General features: G+C 52.9%; 1 protein-coding gene across 4 annotated transcripts in view; it reads right to left on the bottom strand.

Moving 5' to 3' along the window:
- Nucleotides 1–1,173: 1,173 nt before the first annotated feature.
- Nucleotides 1,174–20,605, bottom strand: part of LOC117437844 (eukaryotic translation initiation factor 3 subunit C-like) — a 35,889-nt gene continuing 16,457 nt past the window's right edge. Inside the window, exons 12-23 of one of the 4 annotated variants that reach the window (XM_034072484.1) lie at nt 19,801–19,926; nt 18,635–18,728; nt 16,227–16,385; nt 12,656–12,858; nt 11,199–11,504; nt 10,819–10,876; nt 8,884–8,981; nt 8,243–8,304; nt 7,112–7,177; nt 3,522–3,609; nt 2,268–2,430; nt 1,174–1,327 (exon numbers count right to left, since the gene is read on the bottom strand). In XM_034072484.1, coding sequence (XP_033928375.1) covers nt 1,242–1,327; nt 2,268–2,430; nt 3,522–3,609; nt 7,112–7,177; nt 8,243–8,304; nt 8,884–8,981; nt 10,819–10,876; nt 11,199–11,504; nt 12,656–12,858; nt 16,227–16,385; nt 18,635–18,728; nt 19,801–19,926 — 1,509 coding nt within the window. In that variant the 3' untranslated portion in view covers nt 1,174–1,241. Of the gene's footprint in view, nt 1,328–2,267; nt 2,431–3,521; nt 3,610–7,111; nt 7,178–8,242; nt 8,305–8,821; nt 8,982–10,818; nt 10,877–11,140; nt 11,505–12,655; nt 12,859–16,226; nt 16,386–18,634; nt 18,729–19,800; nt 19,927–20,605 lie in introns of all 4 variants that reach the window. The other 3 variants (XM_034072485.1, XM_034072486.1, XM_034072487.1) reach the window with 3 other exon arrangements.

Raw genomic sequence — 20,605 nt, 5'->3', positions numbered from 1 at the left:
GGGCACCCTATGGGGCACACAATGGGGCACTATGGGGCAACCTATGGGGTGTGCTATGGGGCAGTGCTATGGGGCATGCAATGCAACATGCTATGGAGCGCATTATAGGGTACCCTATTGGGCACACTATGGGGCTCTATGGGGCACGCTATGGGGTGTGTTGTGGGGCATGCAATGCAGCATGCTATGGAGCACACTATGGGGTGCTCTATGGGGCACACAATGGGGCCCTATGGGGCAACCTATGTGGTGTGCTATGGGGCAGTGCTATGGGGCATGCAATGCAGCACGCTATGGGGCACACTATGGGGCCTCCTATGGGGCACGCTATGGGGCGTGCTATGGGGCATGCAATGCAGCATGCTATGGAGCACACTATGGGGTGCTCTATGGGGCACACAATGGGGCCCTATGGGGCAACCTATGTGGTGTGCTATGGGGCACGCTATGGGGCATGCTATAGGGCAGTGCTATGGGGCATGCAATGCAGCACACTATGGGGCACACTATGGGGCGCCCTATGGGGCATGCAATACAGCACACTATGGGGTGCCCTATGGGGCGCCCTATGGGGCAGCTTCCACCCCCCTCCCCCCATCCCCCCCATTAACTCAGCCCCACACACATCACAATGAGCTCATGTTCATCTTTATTCTCTATGGGTTCATCAATGGGGTGCGCTATGGGGCAGGCTATGGGGCAGGCTATGGGGCAGGGAGGGGGAGGGGCCCGTAACACCATTCACTCAGCCCCATATGGGCCAATGCTGCTCATAATGGGGCCTATGGGGAGGGGGGGTTATGGCTATGGGGCTCTATGGGTCAGGCTATGGGGCGCTATGGGTTAGGCTATGGTGCGCTATGGGTCAGGCTATGGGTCAGGCTATGGGGCAGGCTATGGTGTGCTATGGGGCGCTATGGGTCAGGCTATGGGGCACTATGGGGCGCTATGGGGCAGGCTATGGGGCAGGCTATGGTGCGCTGTGAGGCAGGCTATGGTGCGCTATGGTGCGCTATGGGGCGCTATGGGGCAGGCTATGGGTCAGGCTATGGGTCAGGCTATGGGGCAGGCTATGGGGCAGGCTATGGTGTGCTATGGGGCAGGCTATGGGTCAGGCTATGGGGCAGGCTATGGGTCAGGCTATGGGGCAGGCTATGGGTCAGGCTATGGGTCAGGCTATGGGGCAGGCTATGGGTCAGGCTATGGAGCAGGCTATGGGTCAGGCTATGGGGCTCTATGGGTCAGTAGTTGGAGCCTCGCTCCTGTTGCCGGTAGCCTCCACGTCTCAGGTATCCTCCATCCCCTTTGCGGTATCCGTCCTTCTGATCTATGGGGCGAGAGGGGGTGAGATGTGGGGCAGGGATCTGTGGGGTGGGGTCTATGGGGGTCTATGGGGCTGGGGTCTATGGGGTGAGGTCTATGGGGGATCTATGGGGTGGGGTCTGTGGGGCAGGGATCTATGGGGTGGGGTCTATGGGGCTGGATCTGTGGGGAGGGGTCTATGAGGGATCTATGGGGCTGGATCTATGGGGCTGGGGTCTATGGGGAATCGATAGGGTGGGGTCTATGGGGGATCTATGGGACATGTGTCTGTGGGATGGGATCTATGGGGCAGGGATCTATAGGGTGGGATGTATGGGGTGGCATCTGTAGGGCAGGGTCTATGGGGCTGGGGTCTATGGGGTGGGGTCTATAGGGTGAGATGTGGGGCATGGATCTATGGGGCTGGGGTCTATAGGGGATCTATGGGTTGGGATCTATGGGGCAGGGAACTATGGGGTGTGGGCAGTGATGGGGGATGAGGTTACGGGGTGATGGAGTTGGGGGGATAATGGAGGTGTGGGGCAGGTTATGGGGTTTCTATGTGTCTCTATGTGTCTCTATGTGTCTCTATGTGTCTCTATGGTCTCTATGTGTCTCTATGTGTCTCTATGGTCTCTATGTGTCTCTATGTGTCTCTATGGGTCTCTATGTGTCTCTATGTGTCTCTATGTGTCTCTATGGTCTCTATGTGTCTCTATGTGTCTCTATGGGTCTCTATGGTCTCTATGGTCTCTATGGTCTCTATGTGTCTCTATGGGTCTCTATGTGTCTCTATGGTCTCTATGTGTCTCTATGTGTCTCTATGTGTCTCTATGTGTCTCTATGGTCTCTATGTGTCTCTATGTGTCTCTATGGGTCTCTATGCGTCTCTATGGGTCTCTATGTGTCTCTATGTGTCTCTATGGGTCTCTATATGTCCCTATAGGGTCTCTATAGGGTCTCACCTCTGAAGTATCCCCCATATGATCCCTGTTTATGGTCCAAGACTCTCTCATTGTTCTCCATGAGTGTCCCCAACTTCTCAGCCAACTGCAGGGCCAAGTTCTGCTGAGCACTGGGCTCAGTTCGATGCATCTGCACCGTCTGGGTGGGCTGGTCCAGGGAGGCCTATGGGAGATGTGGGGCAGAGCTGTGGGGCTGCCCCATAGCGAGCACAGACCCATAGGGAACTGTGGGAGCCTATGGGGAGATGTGGGGCAGAGCTGTGGGGCTGCCCCATAGCGAGCACAGACCCCAGAGGGAACTGTGGGAGCCTATGGGGAGATGTGGGGCAGAGCTGTGGGGCTGCCCCATAGCGAGCACAGACCCCATAGGGAACTGTGGGAGCCTATGGGGAGATGTGGGGCAGAGCTGTGGGGCTGCCCCATAGCGAGCACAGACCCCAGAGGGAACTGTGGGCCCCAATGGGAGCCTATGGGGATGTCAGTCACAGCATCCTCAGTGCCCTTGGGTACCACTGCATCCTCGATGCTATGGGGCTGCTATGGGGCTGCTATGGGGCTGCCCCATAAGTGACAGCACCAATGAAGACCTATAGGGATGCATTATAAATGACAGCATCCTCACTCCCATAGGGCACCGCTATGGGTCTGCCCCATATATCACCTCCCCCTGCCCCACACATCACATCCCCACCCAGACCCATTGCTATGGGGCTGCCCCATAGCTCCCATCCCCTTCGGACCCATATCTATGGGGCTGCCCCATAGCTCCCATCCCCTTCAGACCCATATCTATGGGGCTGCCCCATAGCTCCCATCCCCTTCAGACCCATATCTATGGGGCTGCCCCATAGCTCCCACCCCCTTCGGACCCATATCTATGGGGCTGCCCCATAGCTCCCATCCCCTTCGGACCCATATCTATGGGTCTGCCCCATAGCTCCCATCCCCTTCAGACCCATATCTATGGGGCTGCCCCATAGCTCCCATCCCCTTCAGACCCATCTCTATGGGGCTGCCCCATAGCTCCCATCCCCTTCAGACCCATATCTCTGGGTCTGCCCCATAGCTCCCATCCCCTTCAGACCCATATCTATGGGGCTGCCCCATAGCTCCCACCCCTCCATCCCCCACCCCATCTCCCATAGACCCCCCCAAACCCCATAGCTCCATGGGACCTCCCGCCCCATAGGGACCCCATTGGATGTGGGGCTGCTATGGGTCCCCTGCCCCATAAGTGGGGGTTATGGGGCTCACCATGAGCTCCTCATTGATGATCATCTTGCTGATGATGCTGTGCACTGTGGGCAGGTCCAGCTCGAACATGGCCGACAGGATCTCCATGCTGTGGGGCAGCCCCATAGATGACAATGGTCAGCCCCATAGATGGTCATGGTCAGTCCCATTGATCCCCATGGTCAGCCCCATTGATCCCCATGTCCGTGTGCCCCATAGCGCCCCATAGCACCCCAGTGCCCCATAGCACCCTATAGCACCCCATAGCACCCATAGCACCAAATAGCACCCCATAGCACCCCATAGGACCCATAGCACCCTATAGCACCCCATAGCGCCCATAGCACCCCATAGCGCCCATAGCACCCATAGCACCCCATAGCACCCATAGCACCCCAGTGCCCCATAGCACCCCATAGCACCCCATAGTGCCCCATAGCACCCCATAGCGCCCCATAGCGCCCCATAGCGCCCCATAGCACCCCATAGCGCTCCAGTGCCCCATAGCACCCCATAGCGCCCCATAGCACCCCATAGCGCCCCATAGTGCCCCATAGCACCCCATAGCACCCATAGCGCCCCATAGCGCCCCATAGCACCCCATAGCACCCTACAGCACCCCATAGCGCCCCATAGCACCCATAGCACCCCATAGCACCCATAGCACCCCATAGCACCCCATAGTGCCCCATAGCGCCCTATAGCACCCCATAGCACCCCATAGTGCCCCATAGAGCCCCATAGAACCCCATAGCACCCATAGCACCCATAGTGCCCCATAGCACCCCAGTGCCCCATAGCACCCCATAGCGCTCCAGTGCCCCATAGCACCCCATAGCGCCCCATAGCACCCCATAGCGCCCCATAGTGCCCCATAGCACCCCATAGCACCCATAGCGCCCCATAGCGCCCCATAGCACCCCATAGCACCCCATAGTGCCCCATAGCACCCATAGCACCCCATAGCACCCCATAGCACCCATAGCACCCCATAGCACCCCATAGCGCCCCATAGCACCCCATAGCGCTCCAGTGCCCCATAGCACCCCATAGCGCCCCATAGCACTCCATAGCGCCCCATAGTGCCCCATAGCACCCCATAGCACCCATAGCGCCCCATAGCGCCCCATAGCACCCCATAGCACCCCAGTGCCCCATAGCACCCCATAGTGCCCCATAGCACCCCATAGTGCCCCATAGCACCCCATAGCGCCCCATAGCGCCCCATAGCGCCCCATAGCACCCCATAGCGCTCCAGTGCCCCATAGCACCCCATAGCGCCCCATAGCACCCCATAGCGCCCCATAGTGCCCCATAGCACCCCATAGCACCCATAGCGCCCCATAGCGCCCCATAGCACCCCATAGCACCCCATAGCACCCTACAGCACCCCATAGCGCCCCATAGCACCCATAGCACCCCATAGCACCCATAGCACCCCATAGCACCCCATAGTGCCCCATAGCGCCCTATAGCACCCCATAGCACCCCATAGTGCCCCATAGAGCCCCATAGAACCCCATAGCACCCATAGCACCCATAGTGCCCCATAGCACCCCAGTGCCCCATAGCACCCCATAGCACCCCATAGTGCCCCATAGCACCCATAGCACCCCATAGCACCCCATAGCACCCATAGCACCCCATAGCACCCCATAGCGCCCCATAGCACCCCATAGTGCCCCATAGCACCCAATAGCACCCCATAGCACCCATAGCACCCATAGCGCCCCATAGCGCCCCATAGCACCCCATAGCACCCATAGGACCCCATAGCACCCCATAGCACCCACAGCACCCCATAGCGCCCCATAGCACCCCATAGCACCCCATAGCGCCCCATAGCACCCCATAGCACCCCATAGAACCCCATAGCACCCATAGCGCCCCATAGCACCCCATAGCACCCACAGCACCCCATAGCACCCCATAACACCCCATAGCACCCATAGCGCCCCATAGTACCCCATAGCACCCCATAGCACCCATAGCACCCCATAGCGCCCCATAGCACCCCATAGCACCCCATAGCACCCCATAGCACCCCATAGCACCCCATAGAACCCCATAGCACCCATAGCGCCCCATAGCACCCCATAGCACCCACAGCACCCCATAGCACCCCATAACACCCCATAGCACCCATAGCGCCCCATAGTACCCCATAGCACCCCATAGCACCCATAGCACCCCACAGGGCCCCATAGCGCCCCATAGCACCCCATAGCGCCCCATAGCGCCCCATAGCACCCCATAGTGCCCCACAGACACCCCATAGCACCCCAGTGCCCCATAGCGCCCCATAGCGCCCCATAGTGCCCCATAGCACCCCATAGTGCCCCACAGACACCCCATAGCACCCCAGTGCCCCATAGCGCCCCATAGCGCCCCATAGCACCCCATAGCGCCCCATAGCACCCATAGCACCCCATAGCATCCCATAATACCCCATAGCGCCCCATAGCACCCCATAGCACCCCCATAGCACCCCATAGTGCCCCATAGCACCCCATAGAGACCCCATAGCACCCCATAGCACCCCATAGCACCCCATAGCGCCCCATAGCGCCCCATAGCACCCATAGTGCCCCATAGCACCGCATAGCGCCCCATAGCACCCCATAGCGCCCCATAGCACCCATAGCACCCCATAGTATCCCATAATACCCCATAGCGCCCCATAGCACCCCATAGCACCCCCATAGCACTCCATAGCACCCATAGCGCCCCATAGCACCCCATAGAGACCCCATAGCACCCCATAGCGCCCCATAGCGCCCCATAGCACCCCATAGCACCCCATAGCACCCATAGCACCCCATAGCACCCCATAGCACCCCATAGCACCCATAGCACCCCATAGCGCCCCATAGCACCCCATAGCACCCCATAGCACCCATAGCACCCCATAGCGCCCCATAGCACCCATAGCACCCCATAGCGCCCCATAGCACCCCATAGCGCCCCATAGCGCCCCATAGCACCCCATAGCACCCATAGCACCCATAGCACCCCATAGCACCCCATAGCACCCCATAGCACCCATAGCACCCCATAGCACCCATAGCACCCATAGCACCCCATAGCACCCATAGCACCCCATAGCACCCCATAGCACCCCATAGCACCCATAGCACCCCATAGCACCCATAGCACCCATAGCACCCCATAGCACCCATAGCACCCCATAGCACCCATAGCACCCATAGCACCCCATAGCGCCCCATAGCACCCATAGCACCCCATAGCACCCCATAGCACCCATAGCACCCCATAGCACCCCATAGCACCCCATAGCACCCATAGCACCCCATAGCACCCATAGCACCCATAGCACCCCATAGCACCCCATAGCACCCATAGCACCCCATAGCACCCCATAGCACCCATAGCACCCCATAGCACCACAGTGCCCCATAGCACCCCATAGCACCCCATAGCACCCATAGCGCCCCATAGCACCCCATAGCACCCATACCACCCATAGCACCCCATAGCACCCATAGCACCCCATAGCACCCCATAGCGCCCCATAGCACCCCATAGAGCCCCATAGCGCCCCATAGCACCCCATAGAGCCCCATAGAGCCCCATAGCGCCCCATAACCCACCTGATGGAGTCATAGACGCTGCTGTAGGTGAACAGGTAGGTGCGCAGAGACTCCTCCTGGATCTTCCTATGGGGCAATGGGAGCAAGGGGGAGACAATGGGGACCTATGGACAGCCCCATTGAGCCCCATTGATCCCTATTGACAGCCCCATTGAGCCCCATTGAGCCCCATTGACAGCCCCATTGATCCCTATTGACAGCCCCATTGACAGCCCCATTGAGCCCCATTGATCCCTATTGACAGCCCCATTGATTCCTATTGACAGCCCCATTGACAGCCCCATTGAGCCCCATTGATCCCTATTGACAGCCCCATTGATTCCTATTGACAGCCCCATTGATCCCTATTGACAGCCCCATTGAGCCCCATTGATTCCTATTGACAGCCCCATTGACAGCCCCATTGATCCCCATTGACCTCATTGACTCCCATTAACCTCATTGATTCCCATTGATCCCCATTGACTGCTATTGACCTCCACTGATCTCCATTGACCCCCATTGACTCCCATTGATCCCACTGACCTCCATTGATTGTGATTGATCCTAACTGACCCAGTTGGATAACCAATCACCTCCATTGACCGAATTGACTCCCGTTGACCCCATTGACCTCATTGAACTCCATTGATCCCCATTGATACCCATTGACTCCTATTGATCCCCATTGATACCCATTGACTCCTATTGATCCCCATTGATACCCATTGACTTCCATTGATCCCCATTGACTCCCATTGATACCCATTGATCCCCATTGACTCCATTGATCCCCATTGACTTCTATTGACTTCCATTGATCCCCATTGACTCCCATTGCCCCCCATTGATCCCCATTGCCCCCCACTGACCTGACCAGCATGGCTCAGACCTTGTCGGCCTCAGGGAACAGGTCCCAGACCTTCCCATTCATCTTCTCATTGACCCCATTGACTCCCATTGACTCCCATTGACTCCCATTGACTCCCATAGCCCCCATTGACTCCCATTGATCCCATTGATACCCATTGACTCCTATTGACCTCCATTGATCCCCATTGACTGCCATTGTTGCCCATTGACCCCATTGACCCCCATTGACTCCCATTGACTCCCATTGACTCCCATAGCCCCCCATTGACCCCCACTGACCTGACCAGCATGGCTCGGACCTTGTCAGCCTCCGGGAACAGGTCCCAGACCTTCCCATTCATCTTCTCATTGACCCCATTGACTCCCATTGATCCCCATTGACTCCCATTGATACCCATTGACTGCCACTGATTCCCATTGACCTCCATTGATTCCCATGGACTCCCATTGACTCCCATTGATCTCCATTGATCTGCATTGACTCCAATTGATACCGACTGACTCCCATTGACTCCTATTGATCCCCATTGACCCGCATTGACTTCCATTGACTCCTATTGATCTCCATTGACCCCCATTGATACCCATTGACTCCCACTGACCTCCATTGATCTCCATTGACTCCCATTGATCCCCACTGACTCCTATTGACTTGCATTGATCCCCATTGACTTCCATTGATCCCCATTGACTCTCATTGACCTCCATTGACTTCCATTGACTTCCATTGACTCCCATTGGTCCCATTGACTCCCATTGACTGCCATTGACTCCCATTGATCCCCATTGATCCCCATTGATCCCCATTGACTCCCATTGATCCCCATTAACTCCCATAGCCCCCATAGCCCCACTGACCTGACCAGCATGGCTCGGACCTTGTCAGCCTCCGGGAACAGGTCCCAGACCTTCCCATTCATCTTCTCATTGACCACATATCGGTGGCAGCTCCTCCAGTCTCCCATCTTCATGGCCTTGGATGCGGCTACCACATGTTCCCGCATGGACTCGGGGGGGCCTGGGGGGCACAGAGGGGTTATGGGGCAGGGAATGGGGTTATGGGGCAGGGAATGGGGTTATGGGGCAGGGAATGGGGTTATGGGGCAGAGAATGGGGTTATGGGGCAGGGAATGGGGTTATGGGGCAGGGAATGGGGTTATGGGGCAGGGAATGGGGTTATGGGGCAGAGAATGGGGTTATGGGGCAGGGAATGGGGTTATGGGGCAGGGAATGGGGTTATGGGTCAGGGAATGGGGTTATGGGGCAGGGAATGGGGTTATGGGGCAGGGAATGGGGTTATGGGTCAGGGAATGGGGTTATGGGGCAGAGAATGGGGTTATGGGGCAGGGAATGGGGTTATGGGGCAGGGAATGGGGTTATGGGGCAGGGAATGGGGTTATGGGGCAGGGAATGGGGTTAGGGGGCAGAGAATGGGGTTATGGGGCAGGGAATGGGGTTAGGGGGCAGAGAATGGGGTTATGGGGCAGGGAATGGGGTTATGGGGCAGGGAATGGGGTTATGGGGCAGGGAATGGGGTTATGGGGCAGGGAATGGGGTTAGGGGGCACAGAGAGAGGTTATGGGGCAGGGAATGGGGTTATGGGGCAGGGAATGGGGTTAGGGGGCACAGAGAGAGGTTATGGGGCAGAGAATGGGGTTATGGGGCAGGGAATGGGGTTATGGGGCAGGGAATGGGGTTATGGGGCAGGGAATGGGGTTAGGGGGCAGGGAATGGGGTTAGGGGGCAGGGAATGGGGTTATGGGGCAGGAACAGAGGTTATGGGGCAGAGAATGGGGTTATGGGGCACAGAGAGAGGTTATGGGGCAGAGAATGGGGTTATGGGGCAGGGAATGGGGTTATGGGGCAGGGAATGGGGTTATGGGGCAGGAACAGAGGTTATGGGGCAGAGAATGGGGTTATGGGGCACAGAGAGAGGTTATGGGGCAGAGAATGGGGTTATGGGGCAGAAACAGAGGTTATGGGGCAGGGAATGGGGTTATGGGGCAGGGAATGGGGTTAGGGGGCACAGAGAGAGGTTATGGGGCAGGGAATGGGGTTATGGGGCAGGGAATGGGGTTATGGGGCAGAAACAGAGGTTATGGGGCAGAGAATGGGGTTATGGGGCAGGGAATGGGGTTAAGGGGCACAGAGGGGTTAGGGGGCAGGGAATGGGGTTAGGGGGCAGAGACAGAGGTTATGGGGCAGGGAATGGGGTTATGGGGCAGGGAATGGGGTTATGGGGCAGGGAATGGGGTTATGGGGCAGAGACAGAGGTTATGGGGCAGGGAATGGGGTTATGGGGCAGGGAATGGGGTTAGGGGGCAGGGAATGGGGTTAGGGGGCAGGGAATGGGGTTATGGGGCAGGGAATGGGGTTAGGGGGCAGGGAATGGGGTTAGGGGGCAGGGAATGGGGTTATGGGGCAGGGAATGGGGTTAGGGGGCAGGGAATGGGGTTATGGGGCAGAAAGAGGTTGTAGGGCAGGGACAGGGGTTATTGGGTGGACAAGGTGTTTATGACACAGACAGAACTTATGGGGCTGAGAGAGGGGTCAATGGGACTCAATGGGGACTCAATGGGGACTCAATGGAGGTCAATGGGAACTCAATGGGGACTCAAAGGAGGTCAATGGGAACTCAATGAGGACTCAATGGGGACTCAATCGAGGTCAATGGGGACTCAATGGGGACTCAATGGAGATCAATAGGTACTCAATGGGATCTCAATGAGGACTCAATGGGTACTCAAGGGTGCCTCAATGCAGACTCAATGAAAACTCAATGGGGCCTCAATGGGGACCCAATGATGATCAATGGCCATCAATGGGTTATCAATGGGTAATCACTGGCTACCCACCGAGCAGCGGCTGCCTCTCCCCCACCCTGAGCTGATGATGGAACTGTTTGCTGATCATGTGACCGTGGGACCCAATGGGGTCAATGGGGACTCAATGGGAGCTCAATGAGGACTGAATGGGGACTCAATGGAGGTCAATGGGGACTCAATGGGGACTCAATGGGGACTCAATGGAGGTCAATGAGTACTCAATGGAGACTCAATGGGAACTCAATGAGTACTCAATAGGGACTCAATGGGGGTCAATGGGAACTCAATGGGAACCCAATGTTGATCAATGGCCATCAATGGGTTATCAATGGGGTAATGACTGGCTACCCACCGAGCAGGGGCTGCCTCTCCCCCACCCTGAGCTGATGATGGAACTGTTTGCTGATCATCCTCCTCCTGGCATCGAACTCATGTGCTGCCATGTATGGGATCTCCAGCAGCATGGCGGCCACCAGGTACACACACTCCAGCAGCTCCAGGTTCACGTGCATGTGGAACGGGACCTGACGTCTCTTCTCCACCTTCTCCTGCTCCGGGTTCCGCTCCTGGAGGCTCCGGAGCAGCAGACCCTGACCCAGCAGCTCCTTGGCTCGACCCGAGGACTGGATGTCCAATAGGGCATTATGGGCGTCCTTGATGAGGCCCTGGCGGAAGGCGCAGATGCCCAGTTGGACCATGGTGCGGTTGTACAGGATCTGTGGGGCACAGACAGGGGGTTATGGGGCACAGAGAGTGGTTATGGGGCAGATATGGGGTAGGAATGGGGTGGTTATGGGGCAGGAAGACCATTGGAGTCAATGGGAGATGGATACAGGAAGAAGGAAGGGGATGGGAGTCAATAGGAACCCAATGGAGATGTTCATAGGAAACACTTGGGGGTCAATGGAGATGATGAGTCAATCTATGGGTTGCTATTGGTCAATCTAGGGCTCCCTATGAGTCAATCTATTGGTCGCTCTGAGTCAGTCTCTGTGTCTCTATGTGTCTCTATGTGTCTCTATGGTCTCTATGTGTCTCTATGTGTCTCTATGTGTCTCTATGTGTCTCTATGGGTCTCTATGTGTCTCTATGGGTCTCTATGTGTCTCTATGGTGTCTATGTGTCTCTATGGGTCAGTCTATGGGTCTCTATGGGTCAGTCTATGGGTCTCTATGGGTCAGTCTATGGGTCTCTATGTGTCTCTATGGGTCAGTCTATGGGTCTCTATGTGTCTCTATGGGTCAGTCTCTGTGTCTCTATGTGTCTCTATGTGTCTCTATGTGTCTCTATGTGTCTCTATGTGTCTCTATGTGTCGCTATGGGTCAGTCTATGGGTCTCTATGTGTCTCTATGGGTCAGTCTCTGTGTCTCTATGTGTCTCTATGGTCTCTATGTGTCTCTATGTGTCTCTATGGGTCTCTATGTGTCTCTATGGTCTCTATGTGTCTCTATGTGTCTCTATGTGTCCCTATGGGTCAGTCCATGGGTCAGACCTGCACGGGGGGGTCCGCGTGCTGGATGTTGTCCTGCAGGTGGGACATGAGCATGAGGTCCCTGGCCGGGTACCAGCGGCTGTGCAGAGCATGGTGGTAGATGTGGGTCCCTATGGGTCCTATGGGTCAGTCTATGGGTCAGTCTATGGGTCCCTATGGGTCTCTATGGGTGAGTCCATGGTCAGACCTGCACGGGGGGGTCCGCGTGCTGGATGTTGTCCTGCAGGTGGGACATGAGCATGAGGTCCCTGGCCGGGTACCAGCGGCTGTGCAGAGCATGGTGGTAGATGTGGGTCCCTATGGGTCCTATGGGTCAGTCTATGGGTCAGTCTATGGGTCCCTATGGGTCTCTATGGGTGAGTCCATGGTCAGACCTGCACGGGGGGGTCCGCGTGCTGGATGTTGTCCTGCAGGTGGGACATGAGCATGAGGTCCCTGGCCGGGTACCAGCGGCTGTGCAGAGCATGGTGGTAGATGTGGCACAGGATGGAGCACGTCCGGATCCGGTCGGTCCTGTCCTTGGCGTAGATGAACTTGCAGAGTCTGTCCATGAGGGAGGCAGAGTCCTCACTGCCGTCTATGGGGGGTGTGACATCATCAATGACGTAATCGGTGACGTCATCAATGACATCATCATCATCATTCATATCATCATCACAATCAACAGCCATAGTCATAAGTGACATCATCAATGACGTCATCATTGACATCATCATCAACATAATGATCATCATCATATATCAGCATCATTGACATCACCATCATCACAATCAACACCCATGGTCATCGGTGACGTCATCAGTGACGTCATCAATGACATCATCAGCAGTGACGTCATGAATGACGTCGCCAGCGACATCAGCATCATCCATAACATCATCATCAATATCATGTATCAGCATCATCATTGACATCATCATCATCACCACAATAGACACCCATAGTCATCAGTGACGTCACAATCAATGACATCATCAATTACATCATCCATGACATCATCATTGACATCATCATTGACATGAACATCATCATCAGGTATCAGCATCATCATCATTCACATCATCATCATCACCCATGGTCACCGGTGACATCATCAGTGACGTCATCAGCGACGTCATCAGTGATGTCGTCATCATCACACTCTAGACCCATTATCATCAGTGATGTCATCGCTGACGTCATCAGTGACATCATCATCATCATCATGTATCAGCATTGTTGCCATTGGCACCATCACTGATGACGTCATCACTGACGTCATCATCACACCCACCCATCATCCTCATCAGTGACGTCATCAGTGACGTCATCAATGACGTCATTATCAACATCGGCATCCAGCCCTGAGCATCCCTATCTGCATGTATCCTGCATCCCAGTATATCCCAGTGTATCCCAGTATATCCCAGTATATCCCAGTATATCCCAGTATATCCCAGTATATCCCAGTGTATCCCAGTGCATCCCAGTATATCCCAGTATATCCCAGTGTATCCCAGTATATCCCAGTATATCCCAGTGTATCCCAGTATAACCCAGTGTATCCCAGTGTATCCCAGTGTATCCCAGTATATCCCAGTGTATCCCAGTATATCCCAGTATATCCCAGTGTATCCCAGTGTATCCCAGTATAACCCAGTATATCCCAGTGTATCCCAGTATATCCCAGTATATCCCAGTGTATCCCAGTATATCCCAGTATATCCCAGTATATCCCAGTGTATCCCAGTATAACCCAGTGTATCCCAGTATATCCCAGTATATCCCAGTGTATCCCAGTATATCCCAGTGTATCCCAGTGTATATCCCAGTATATCCCAGTATATCCCAGTGTATCCCAGTGTATCCCAGTATATCCCAGTGTATCCCAGTATATCCCAGTATATCCCAGTATATCCCAGTGTATATCCCAGTATATCCCAGTATATCCCAGTGTATCCCAGTATATCCCAGTATATCACAGTATATCCCAGTATATCCCAGTACATCCCAGTGTATCCCAGTATATCCCAGTGCATCCCAGTATATCCCAGTATATCCCAGTATAACCCAGTATATCCCAGTGTATCCCAGTATATCTCAGTGCATCCCAGTATATCCCAGTATATCCCAGTATAACCCAGTATATCCCAGTGCATCCCAGTATATCCCAGTATAACCCAGTATATCCCAGTATATCCCAGTGTATCCCAGTATATCCCAGTATAACCCAGTATATCCCAGTATATCCCAGTATATCCCAGTATATACCAGTGTATCCCAGTATATCCCAGTATAACCCAGTATATCCCAGTGTATCCCAGTGCATCCCAGTATATCCCAGTATATCCCAGTATATCCCAGTGTATCCCAGTATGTCCCAGTGTATCCCAGTATATCCCAGTGTATCCCAGTATAACCCAGTATATCCCAGTGTATCCCAGTATAACCCAGTATATCCCAGTATATCCCAGTATAACCCAGTATATCCCAGTATATCCCAGTATATCCCAGTATAACCCAGTATATCCCAGTGTATCCCAGTGTATCCCAGTATAACCCAGTATATCCCAGTATATCCCAGTATATCCCAGTATATCCCAGTGTATCCCAGTATATCCCAGTATATCCCAGTATATCCCAGTATATCCCAGTGTATCCCAGTATATCCCAGTGTATCCCAGTATATCCCAGTATATCCCAGTATATCCCAGTGTATCCCAGTGTATCCCAGTATATCCCAGTATATCCCAGTATATCCCAGTGTATCCCAGTGTATCCCAGTGTATCCCAGTATAACCCAGTATATCCCAGTATATCCCAGTATATCCCAGTATATCCCAGTGTATCCCAGTATATCCCAGTATATCCCAGTATATCCCAGTGTATCCCAGTGTATCCCAGTATATCCCAGTATATCCCAGTATATCCCAGTGTATCCCAGTGTATCCCAGTGTATCCCAGTATAACCCAGTATATCCCAGTATATCCCAGTATAACCCAGTATATCCCAGTGTATCCCAGTATATCCCAGTATATCCCAGTGTATCCCAGTGTATCCCAGTATATCCCAGTATATCCCAGTATATCCCAGTGTATCCCAGTATATCCCAGTATATCCCAGTATATCCCAGTGTATCCCAGTATATCCCAGTATATCCCAGTATATCCCAGTGTATATCCCAGTATATCCCAGTGTATCCCAGTGTATCCCAGTATATCCCAGTATATCCCAGTATATCCCAGTGTATCCCAGTATATCCCAGTGTATCCCAGTATATCCCAGTATATCCCAGTGTATATCCCAGTGCATCCCAGTATATCCCAGTGTATCCCAGTATATCCCAGTATATCCCAGTATATCCCAGTGTATCCCAGTATATCCCAGTATATCCCAGTGTATCCCAGTATATCCCAGTGTATCCCAGTGTATCCCAGTGTATATCCCAGTATATCCCAGTATATCCCAGTGTATATCCCAGTATATCCCAGTATATCCCAGTGTATCCCAGTATATCCCAGTATATCCCAGTATATCCCAGTATATCCCAGTGTATATCCCAGTATATCCCAGTATATCCCAGTGTATCCCAGTATATCCCAGTATATCCCAGTATAACCCAGTATATCCCAGTATATCCCAGTATATCCCAGTATATCCCAGTATATCCCAGTATATCCCAGTATCTCCCAGTATATCCCAGTATATCCCAGTGTATCCCAGTATAACCCAGTATATCCCAGTGTATATCCCAGTATATCCCAGTATATCCCAGTGTATCCCAGTATCTCCCAGTATATCCCAGTATATCCCAGTATATCCCAGTATATCCCAGTATATCCCAGTATCTCCCAGTATATCCCAGTATATCCCAGTGTATCCCAGTATAACCCAGTATATCCCAGTGTATATCCCAGTATATCCCAGTATATCCCAGTATATCCCAGTATAAACCAGTATCCTACCGGCTGCCATCCCATAATCGAACTTGTAGTACGTGTGCAGGATGCGCCTCAGGTAAACCCGACACAGCTCCTCAGGGGATCCCTGTTCCTGCAGGTACTGCTGGAGCCGGGAGATGATGGAGCAGACGCGAGCCTCGTCCTTCAGCTGCTCCACGTACTCTGCAGTGGGGGATACTGGGTTATACTGGGGTATACTGGGGGGTAATGGGGTTCTATGGGGAGCTATAGTGGTTATAATGGGTTATAATGGGTTATACTGGGTTATAATGGGGGTAATGGGATGCTATGGGGAGATGATGGAGCAGACCCGAGCCTCGTCCTTCAGCTGCTCCACGTACTCTGGAGTGGGATATAATGGGTTATACTGGTGTATACTGGGGTATACTGGGGGGTAATTGGGTTATATTGGGGTTCTATGGGGTTATAATGGGGGGTAATGGGGTTGTAATGGGGGTAATGGGGTGCTATGGGGAGATGATGGAGCAGACGCGAGCCTCGTCCTTCAGCTGCTCCACATACTCTGTGTAATGGGAGATACTGGGTTATACTGGTTTATATTGGGGTATACTGGGTGGTAATGGAGTTATATTGGGTTCTATGGGGTTATAATGGGGGTAATGGGGTTGTAATGGGGAGATGATGGAGCAGACCCGAGCCTCGTCCTTCAGCTGCTCCACATACTCTGGAGTGGGTTAAACTGGGTTAGACTGGTTTATACTGGGGGATAATGGGGGGGTAATGGGGAGCTATAGTGGTTATAATGGGTTATACTGGGTTATAATGGGGGTAATGGGGTGCTATGGGGAGATGATGGAGCAGACTCGAGCCTCGTCCTTCAGCTGCTCCACGTACTCTGTAACGGGATAGACTGGTTTATACTGGTGTATACTGGTTTATACTGGTGTATGATGGGGGTAATGGGGTTATTATGGGTTATAATGGGGAGATGATGGAGCAGACGCGAGCCTCGTCCTTCAGCTGCTCCATGTACTCTGCAATGGGCTGTAATGGGATATAATGGGATAGACTGGATCTCTACAGGTATCTATAAGGGTCTATAGGGATCTATAGGGCTCCATAATGATCCATAGGAGTCTATAGGGATCTATAGGGCTCCATAATGATCCATAGGAGTCTATAGGGATCTATAGGGCTCCATAATGATCCATAGGAGTCTATAGGGATCTATAGGGCTCCATAATGATCCATAGGAGTCTATAGGGATCTATAGGGCTCTATAATGATCCATAGAAGTCTATAGGGATCTATAGGGCTCTATAATGATCCATAGAAGTCTATAGGGATCTATAGGGCTCTATAAGGATGCACAGGTATCTATAGGTCTATATAGGGATCTATAAGGCTCTATAGGGGTCTATAGTGATCCATAGGGATCTATAGGGCTCTATAAGGATCTATAGGGGTCTATAGTGATCCATAGGGATCTATAGGGCTCTATAAGGATGCACAGGTATCTATAGGGCTATATAGGGATCTATAAGGATCTATAGGGCTCTATAGTGATCCATAGGGATCTATAGGGCTCTATGAGGATCTATAGGGGTCTACAGTGATCCATAGGGATCTATAGGGCTCTATAAGGATGCACAGGTATGTATACGGCTATATAGGGATCTATAAGGATCTATAGGGCTCTATAGTGATCCATAGGGATCTATAGGACTCTATAAGGATCTATAGGGGTCTATAGGGCTCTATAGGGCTCCATAATGATCCATAGAAGTCTATAGGGATCTATAGGGCTCTATAAGGATGCACAGGTATCTATAGGGCTATATAGGGATCTATAAGAATCTATAGGGCTCTATAGTGATCCATAGGGATCTATAGGGCTCTATAGGGATCTATAGGGCTCTATAGGGGTCTATAGGGGTCTATAGGGCTCTATAGGGGTCTATAGGGATCTATAGGGCCCTATAAGGATGCACAGGTATCTATAGGGCTATATAGGCATCTATAAGGATCTATAGGGCTCTATAGTGATCCATAGGAATCTATAGGGCTCTATAAGGATCTATAGGGGTCTACAGTGATCCATAGGGATCTATAGGGCTTTATAAGGATGCACAGGTATCTATAGAGCTATATAGGGGTCTATAAGGATCTATAGGGCTCTATAGTGATCCATAGGGATCTATAGGAGTCTATAGGGGTCTATAGGGATCTATAAGGATCTATAGGGCTCTATAGTGATCCATAGGGATCTATAGGAGTCTATAGGGATCTATAAGGATCTATAGGGCTCTATAGTGATCCATAGGGATCTATAGGAGTCTATAGGGCTCTATAAGGATCTATAGGGATCTATAGGGATCTAAAGGGATCTATAGGGTTCTATAGGGATCTATAGGGCTCTATAGGGTTCTATAGGGCTCCCCATAGGGCACCTTGTGAGTGTGGGTCCGTGTTCTGCATGATCTTGGTGAACTCCTCATCCATTCGCTCCACCAGGGTCAGGATGCAGCCGCGGACGCGGTAGGGCTGGAACAGTGGGGCAGGACCCATAAGTGTGGGGCAGGAGCCATAAGTGTGGGGCAGGAGCCATAAGTGTGGGGCAGGACCCATAAGTGTGGGGCAGGAGCCATAAGTGTGGGGCAGGACCCATAAGTGTGGGGCAGGACCCATAAGTGAGGGGCAGGACCCATAAGTGGGGGGCAGGACCCATAAGTGTGGGGCTGGACCCATAAGTGGGGGGCAGGACCCATAAGTGTGGGGCTGGACCCATAAGTGTGGGGCTGGAGCCATAAGTCTGGGGCAGGACCCATAAGTGTGGGGCAGGACCCATAAGTGTGGGGCGGGACCCATAAGTGTGGGGCTGGAGCCATAAGTGAGGGGCTGGACCCATAAGTGTGGGGCTGGGACCCATAAGTGTGGGGCTGGAGCCATAAGTGAGGGGCAGGACCCATAAGTGTGGGGCAGGACCCATAAGTGTGGGGCAGGACCCATAAGTGTGGGGCAGGACCCATAAGTGTGGGGCAGGACCCATAAGTAGGGGCTGGACCCATAAGTGTGGGGCAGGACCCATAAGTGTGGGGCAGGACCCATAAGTGTGGGGCTGGACCCATAAGTGTAGGGCAGGACCCATAAGTGTGGGGCAGGACCCATAAGTGTGGGGCAGGACCCATAAGTAGGGGCTGGACCCATAAGTGTGGGGCAGGACCCATAAGTGTGGGGCTGGGCCCCAGCCCCATCACTGTGCTCGCCAGCCCCATAGCCCCCCATAGAAACCCCATAAACCACCAGAGACCCATAGACCCCTATAGATACCCCATAGAGCCCCATAGAGCCCCATAGAGACCCCATAGAGACCCATAGAGCCCCATAGAGCCCCATAGAGACCCCATAGAGACCCATAGAGACCCACAGAGACCCATAGAGACCCCATAGAGCCCCATAGAGACCCCATAGAGACCCATAGAGACACATAGAGACCCATAGAGACCCATAGAGACCCATAGAGACCCATAGAGACCCATAGAGACCCATAGAGACCCATAGAGACCCATAGAGACCCATAGAGACCCATAGAGACCCATAGCCCCCATAGCCCCACCTGGTCAGGGTTACTGAGGTTCTCGGACTCCTCCAGGATGTTCTCCCCTATGAAGATCTCTGGATGCTGGAACAGCTCATCCAGGAGCTCCTCAATGCAGCTGAGGCAGCGTTGCCAGAGCTCCGGCTGGGACATAGAGACCATAGAGACCATAGAGACACATAGAGACCATAGAGACACATAGAGACACATAGAGACACATAGAGACACATAGAGACACATAGAGACACATAGAGACACATAGAGACACATAGAGACACATAGAGACACATAGAGACACATAGAGATACATAGAGACACATAGAGACACATAGAGACACATAGAGACACATAGAGACACATAGAGACACATAGAGATACATAGAGACACATAGAGACACATAGAGACACATAGAGACACATAGAGACACATAGAGACACATAGAGATACATAGAGACACATAGAGACACATAGAGACACATAGAGACCCATAGAGACACATAGAGATACATAGAGACACATAGGGACCATAGAGACACATAGAGACACATAGAGACACATAGAGACACATAGAGACCATAGAGACACATAGAGATACATAGAGACACATAGGGACCATAGAGACACATAGAGACCACAGAGACACATAGAGACACATAGAGACACATAGAGACCATAGAGACACATAGAGACACATAGAGACACATAGAGACACATAGAGATACATAGAGACACATAGAGACACATAGAGACACATAGAGACACATAGAGATACATAGAGACACATAGAGACACATAGAGACACATAGAGACCATAGAGACACA

Source organism: Melopsittacus undulatus, chromosome 29 (genome assembly GCF_012275295.1).
Source record: "Melopsittacus undulatus isolate bMelUnd1 chromosome 29, bMelUnd1.mat.Z, whole genome shotgun sequence".
Lineage (NCBI taxonomy): Eukaryota > Metazoa > Chordata > Aves > Psittaciformes > Psittaculidae > Melopsittacus > Melopsittacus undulatus.
Note: the sequence above shows the minus strand (reverse complement) of the source record. Positions and strands in the feature narration are given on the sequence as shown.